We start from the raw sequence: 7688 nt of genomic DNA on the forward strand, positions 1-7688 counted from the left end.
TTTCATGTTCAATAGATATGAATCATGGTATCAAACCCCCACATGTTTTGGCAACTCAAGACCTTAAGCTAATATATCCCATGCCAAGTTCATGATGGGGTGTATAACACAATATGTAACATGCCAAAAGTTAAAAGCTCATGCACTAATGGAGTAACCTTGGTGTCATGGGGCACTATTCACAAAGCTTATGTAGCTACACGTGCACAATGGCTAGCTTGGCTAGACGTCGAAGAGGGATTGTGGCATTAGACGTCTTTAGGTTGCAATCATTAAGGCATACCCAACCTAATCACGAGAGAGTTGCACCATCACGAGAGAGTATCCATGGTGCAACTTGGGTGTTCTTGTTCCTTGCTTATTCACCTATGCTCTAATGGTGAGAGTGGTCATTCCACTAGTTAAGGGCACCCAATCCCTAAGGCTTGGTTCAGACAATGGCAGACGGATGCACGCTTTTTTTGCATTGTGTGTGAATATATCTAACGACCGGCTATAAATATCACAAGTTTTTGCTTGGATTGTTGGTTTATGTGGCTAGGTAATGCCTATACGATTTTGGCAGGGGTTCAAATCTTACGACTCCCTTTTATTCCGAAAAAGTAATGGGCCTTGTCTGGTACATTAAGGTCGGACATGTATATCTACGCGCAGAAATTATCTTTACGAATCCCTTTTCAACACGTCAGCATCACGAGCCTGCACTTATGTGGCCGTCCGCACAGTCTGAACCGGGCCTAAGTTACGGGTGGCTTTTTTTAGAGTCTTGGCAGACATATTTCACAACTTCCCACCTTGTTATCTATAAAAGGAGGAGGTGTGGTCATATTCATTGACTTGTACATGCAAATTCTTGCGAGAGAGAGAGAGAGAGAGAGAGAGAGAGAGAGAGAGAGAAGTATGTGAGCTGGTTCTCAGCCGTTGTACGCTTTGATTCTCATAGTGGATTCCTGTTTGCCTCTACAAGTCGTGCATTAACCAGGACTTGAACTCCCCACCAAGTTGTGCATGATATGTTATTCCAATGTGTGCTGTTACTCTTCTAACATTTGGTTGTTTCTACTTTTGAAGCATATTCGTATATAATCATATTCCTCCTTCGATATACCTCCTTGCTTGGAAGGTTTCCAAACCCTGTCTAAATCCTTTGAATGCTATCTGCAGAAATCCTACATATACCAAGGATAGGCTATGAAGAAAAGGATCAAAGCTTCCGGCAACAAGAGAAGAGTCCTCCGAGTAGGCAATGGACTCACATTAAGAAGACAGACCTCATCTTATGGACCTGTCTGCAATGGAAAAGTATGCTGCCCATTTATTTTATACAGGAGTTTGGTCCTTCAGGCTTACATAATGGAAAAATAGCTCCTTCTTACTGTAAAAGCAAACTGTAACTACCCCCACCTTATCTATACTTCATACAGTTACTGTCCAATCAAACAAAGTCCTGCCTACTGTAAAACCAGACTGTAACTACTCCCTTTTGCTCTCTACTTTCATATAAGTACCCATTTAAAAATTGTAACCATAGGCTTTTTATCATCCAACCTTCAACATTTAAGAGAACTGAGGCCAAAATGCCAGGATTTCTGAATGCATTGACACTACTCAGCACAAAAGGATCCGTCTATTCAAAGGAAAACCAGTTACAAGCAGGATGTTTCACTTGCTGTATATAAAGCCGTTTACTGTACAAGAAGAATGGATGATGTTCTTCTGAACAAAAACTTGTTTGGATATCTGACAGAGTAGGGCAGACCAATCTGTTTCAACGTGCCTGCATATCACTTCAGGCAACACCATCTGTACTTAATGTGTACAAATTGTCCGATATCAAAAAGAAGGATGATCAATCCTCTTACAAAAATTAAGCTAAACCAGTTATAAGTTTCCACTTCTGACGATAGACCATGCTGTGGTAACACCAACCACAACCCTGATATCCTCTTAGCACATGGGGGACTAAAAAGCAAGCCCTGAGAGTATGCAATGTGAGGTAAGGATTCAAGAGCATATAATGCAGTATACAAGCAACCACAATGCGACCATTGAGCAACAAACTTAGACTCGAAAGAGCGTCCAAAGTTTGCCTCTGTCCAAACGTTCCAGCAGTTTTCTTACACCTATGGTTTCAACATCAGCTAACTTGGCAAGGTACCCCCGTGCCCCCGCAGCCAGCATCTGCTTCCTGCACCTCTTCTTTCCTGACAAGCACAGCAGTGCAGAAATAGGAAACTTCTTGGCAACACCATGACTCGGGTCTAGCAATCCCACAAGCCGTGCAATGGCTCCGTCCTCTTTACAGAAGGCCCTTCTATTGCAGTCAACAAGAATGAGGTTGAATATTGCTTGTGAAGCTAATTCTTGCACTGCTGTGGTCTTACCCTCTAGCATCTTGACAAGGGGGGGAATGCAACCTGCCTCTCCCAGCACTTTTCTGAGCTCCATCGAGTTTGAAAGCTGACAAACAGCAGAAGCCGCCTCTTCCTGCTCAGTTGAGAGCCCATTTTTGAGAGCTGTGATAAGCCTGGAAAGGAAGCCCGCATTCAGGAGCTCATCTACATTTGCAGAGGACACTGCAAGGTTGCTAAGAGCTCCCATCGCAGCTTCTTTGCCTCTAGGGGAGGATGTGATATCATAGAACATGATCAGAGCTTGAATGGCACCTTCTCTGATGATTTCCTGCCGTATGTATTCATCTGAGCATGACAAGTTTTTCAGGCAATCACAGGCATGTTCTTGAGCAATGGGTGTTCCTGATGTAACAAGTCCAATTAGCACAGGGATTGAACCTTCATCAGCCACAGTTTCTCGAATCTGAGGAATGCTAGCAAGGTTTCGAAGTGTGCCCGCAGCAGCTGCCTGTGCACCAGGAGTTCCTGACTGACAAATTTCTATTAAGGCTGAGACACCACCATGGCCGGCCACGGACCGTGCATTCTCTGGTGTTGAGGTGAGGTTCATGAGCGCAGCAGAAGCCTTTTCCTTTGCAAGGGGGCTTCCTGCCTCCAGCAGCCTGACAAGGGGGCCGAGGGCACCCTCGGAGACAAGGAGCTGCTCGCAGCTTTCGATTTGTGTGAGCCGATGGATTGACGAAGTGGCCTTCTCCCTCAAACTTGCCACACCTGCGTCTAACAAGTGCACCAAAGTGGATATGCCTCCTTCTTGCCGTGCTACAACCAACACGTTCTTGTCATCCTCCTGCATAAGCTCAACCAGGGACTGAAGGGCCTTCTGCTTAGCCTCCAGTTTGCCAATTTGCATACGTGCAAGCATGTCCCGCACGCTCCACTTCACTGCTTCTTTGCTTGCACCGCCAGAGCTCCTTCGTAATGAAGGGGAGGAGTCCTGCAGGATGCCGCTCTTAGCAAGAAGCTCACACTCCTGCACGTGCAGGCTGAGCTTCATGGCCAGTGCATCCAGACTGCTCTGCATCTGGAGCTTGCCGCCATAACTCTCCTGGATGCATCTCTCTGCAAGATCTTTAGCTTCTAAAAGGCTGTTAGATATGCTCTGCAGTAGCTCGTTGCAGAAAGAATGATTTGCAGATCCTGTGCTCTCCTCCAAGTCCGTGAGCTGAGAAGGAAGCTGCTCAAGCTTTTGCCGTATGCGATTCCACCTCCCAGGAAAGACTTTAACCATAGAAGCATCAGAAGCAGCGACAGACATGAGCTCGCGGATTTGAGTGAGCCATTCTTCCGTCGTTTTGCAGACGCGGACTAGAGCGAGCTGGCTGCTTCCACCGCTGGCGGCTTGCAGGTCTACCATATCTCGCTGAAGTAAGGGGAACTGAGCCTGCAGAAACAGAAATGGATGAACTTTGTTTCTGCTTCAGAGATAGTCTCACCATTCAGGTTCCGCAGCAAGCGAGAAGCTCCGTTAGGGAAGCCTCGACCTGTAAAGGCGAAAGGAAGGCCCAGATCATGCAGCCTTTCACAACCTGCAGAGAGGAAGTAACCAGAAAGAGAGACGAGTTCTCATCAAATGGACTGTTGGTGTAAGATAAACACCGTTTGATGATGTGATGGTGAGATGATGATGGCAGGTTTAGCGCTCGGCGAGATGAGCTAGCGCCTCTGCATGCGGAATCAATGGCGGAAAACTGCCTTTTCTGTTAGTTAGTAGTTAGTCGTTTGTCGGTGAGCTTCGGTACTGGCCATGGTGGATAGATGGTGATACTGCTCCTGTCGAGTGAAGGCATATGTGATCAGAGAGAGGAGACAAAAAAGAAGCAGCTCGGCTTTCTGAGAGGTCTTTCGCGGTCGAGGAAAAGACTGGTCGATGAAAAGGAAAGAGATTACAGTCACCAGTGTGTCTTGCCTCTCCTCTACCCAGTCAACTCAAACGCGAGAGAGAGAGAGAGAGAGAGAGAGAGAACTCAGGTGTGCGTGTGTGCGTGTGTGTGTGTGTGTTTCCTACCTAGAGAGAGAGAGAGAGAGAGGGAGAGCTTTACCTTCTGCAGTTTTAGCAACTTTTGCAGTCAGCGCGCAGAGAGAGAGAGAAAGGGAGGCTAGAGCTGACTAGCGAATCCAAAGGCAAAAAGTCCAAAGAGAACCATCAACGATTAGCCTAGGCCCTAGCTGCCTAGAGGCTCTATAGAATCTTTAGAGGCCCCCAGGCAGGCGTCCTTATGGAACAACACGCATAGTTTTGAAATCAAGAGCTAGTAGTAAGGGCCCTCACAAACATTGTGGACGTTCGTCGTCTTGATCGAAAGCCTCCATAGATATGTCACATTATCGCGATTCGCAATGTCCGAGAATGCAACAAAGTATGAGGTTGGTTACACACCAATCGACGAACAACCAACCCCACCTGGAATGTGCCATGCACGTTTTGAAGGTGGATGCGAACACCTTTACATATCAAACGGAGACAATTTGCAAAAAAGTAAAAAGTAATAAACTCATAAATTTTTTGATTGGTTGCAAATGTAAAAAGTGCACCCCTGTCTATCACTTTACAAAGTGGAAAGGGGAGACTCCATGTCTAAAAGTGAACACGGGATCTACCTATTTAGCAAGTAAACAATATGTCATGTCCCCTCTCTAGTGTATAAAGAATTGCATACGCCTAACCCTTAAACAGGTGTAGAAATCAGTCTCTTCATCTTCTCCAAGCTTCTTAACAGCTTTCGTGGCTTCTTTCTCTTTCTCTCTCTTATTTCTCTATTTCTCCCCCTTATTCTAGTCTTTCTCTCCCCTGCACTCTATTCTCTCTCTCCTCTAAATCAACTTCTTATAAGTGATATCAGAGCACTGGTCTTTGAATCATTTTCTTCTCATTTCCCCCATATCCTACTCCATATTGAATTCTGGAAAATTCAAAATAGTGATGGCATAAATAGCACATGCCATTGAAGGTACATCTTATGACTAGAAGACTGTCCAGAGTTAGAAATAAATAATGTTGGAGATATTTTGAATCTAGAAATATGGTGGAGAAAGGTCCAAATTCACAACCTATACATCATTTTGAAGTAATTTTAGGTAGCATTTTGGCAAAAGAGACTCTATTGGACTTTGCAATGATTAGAACCATAATTATTTTTCAAACCTATTGTCATCTTCAACTTCTCTCCAAGCTTCCATGGATTCCCCAAGTCACTTTTCTCCTCAAGCTCCATTCTTTGACTCAAATGGATTGTTGAGAAGCCTTCTAAGCATCGTTTGGAGAAGGTTGATAGCCATTATTGACAGCTTTGGATCAAGATTGGGACTAGCAACTACAATGCATTTGTCAATGTGATTTACACTAATTTACTACATGCTTTCTCCTCCATTGCAGCCATGTCCTACTTGCAACCTATTACCTAAGCATCACATTCTGATTTGGCATTGTTTCTAGTAAGCATTTTAGCTCCATTGTCCTTTCTTCTTGGCGTTTCTTCTTGGTAACCCTAATACATTAAGCCTCTTCTCAACGCTTCCAAATCTTCAAGGGAGACTTCATCTACTAACCAAGGGATTCATCTTCATCAAGTACCTTCAAGGAATCATCAATCTTTGAAGGATTAAAGATCATTTCATTCATCATTGCAAGAGGAAGCAAAGATTTGGGGCAAATCTTTCAAGCTTAAACCAGCTTCAATGAAGATGTACTTCCATGAATTTCTCTTAATCTCTCTCCAACTCCTATTTTTGAGCCTAATTTCACTTGTTTAAGAGAGCTTAGATCCATTTGTTAAACCTCTTTCTTGAATATTTCCATCATTAGAATCACTCCATTACCTGTAGTCATGGAATTGATAGTGCCCTTCATGGTGCTCTTTATTCATGCTTATGGATTCATCAAATTCTTGTTTCATGATTTCCCTAATCCCTAACCACTAAGTGTCTTTACTTGATTGATCAATCTAATAAGAAACTATAAATGAGTAAAGTAAATTAGTAAATTCACCAATATCATTGAGGCACTCTCCAATTCAAGCTTCCATTTCTCCAATTCATTCAATTGCAAGTTCTTTTCCACTTCATCCATTTAGATCCTTGGATTCTTAGAATGCTTAGAATTGGATATATTGTGAAATGGCACCCATTGAGGAAAAAGATTGATACTAAGGGAAAGAGTGGGAAAAGAGAGAGGTGACGCTCCCTTACTCTTGAAGATCCATACAAGGTGCAACCAACTGATCTAAGGAAGAGCTCTACCTCTCTCTCCTGATGATTCGGAACCCATGAAGATATCCTTAAATGTTGTTTTGTCCTCATAGAAATACATACGAGTGGAGTTAACATCTTGAAGGCATTCTTGAAGCTAAAGGGTCAAAATAGGGCAGTGAAAAGTAAATAAGGCATGGATAGAATGTGAACAATTTCAGTCAACTCATGTTCAATGACCTTAAATTTTTCTATACCAATCCAAATACAAGATTGAGTACTCTCTTTGTAGAGGAGGAAGCTAACATTTGATTTGAATAAGAAAAATTGGTGATAGGGGGTATAGTGGGGACTGTACTCTAACAATGGGTAATAAAGGCAATAACAAGGCACAAGAGGATGTATCTCAACAAATCAAAAATTCATTTATAGAAATCATCCCCCATGAACCTCAAGAAGACCTTAAAACCCAAAGGGAGCTTAGTACACATAATGCTACCACATGTGAGCTTGAGACTAAACATGCAAGGCATAATGATTTGGTCACTAAAATGGACCAAATGGTTTTGATTAGGACCAAACCAAAGAGGCCATTGATAATATGATAGAGTTTAATGCCCAATTAAGCTTGTAAAGTTCTAAATGTACAAAAAAGAGAATATGGGTAAGCTTCAATCTAGCATGAATTCAATTTTAGCCACTCCATTCCAACTCCCAAGGCATAATTAGAAGAAGAGGAATTCCCAATAGTCAATATGAGATGGGAGAGCCATCTTCAGACAATCAAGACCATGTGCAAAGTGTATATGGCTTGAATTCACAAGAAACAAAGGGATCCAATGCCTACATGTAGAGTTTAGTCACCATTTGGGAGGAGTATTTCAAACAAGTGGTTGTTATGATCAACAAAATGGTGAGCAGTCAATCTTCAATGAAAGGGAATTAAGAGACAATGCAATTTATTAAACTATAGTGGCCAATCCTCATCTCCTTCTGACCTAGAAGAGTGGACATCCAAGCTTGAGTCTTACTTTGATATCTTTGCTAGGAATTATGAGTAAAAGATCCACTTTGCTACTTTGCATTCGA

At 42.9% G+C, this 7688-nt stretch overlaps 1 protein-coding gene across 1 annotated transcript; it reads right to left on the minus strand.

The window, feature by feature from the left end:
- Nucleotides 1-1614: 1614 nt before the first annotated feature.
- On the minus strand, nt 1615-4421 carry LOC148028223 (uncharacterized). The gene has a single exon (XM_087689999.1). The coding sequence runs from the start codon at nt 3766-3768 to the stop codon at nt 2062-2064; it is 1707 nt and encodes a 568-aa protein (XP_087546125.1). The 5' UTR covers nt 3769-4421; the 3' UTR covers nt 1615-2061.
- Between the last annotated feature and the right edge of the window lie 3267 nt (nt 4422-7688).

The sequence above is a fragment of the Lygodium microphyllum genome, chromosome 12, assembly GCF_053477565.2.
Source record: "Lygodium microphyllum isolate KBCC chromosome 12, Lygodium_microphyllum_v1.1.10, whole genome shotgun sequence".
In the NCBI taxonomy this organism is placed as follows: domain Eukaryota; kingdom Viridiplantae; phylum Streptophyta; class Polypodiopsida; order Schizaeales; family Lygodiaceae; genus Lygodium; species Lygodium microphyllum.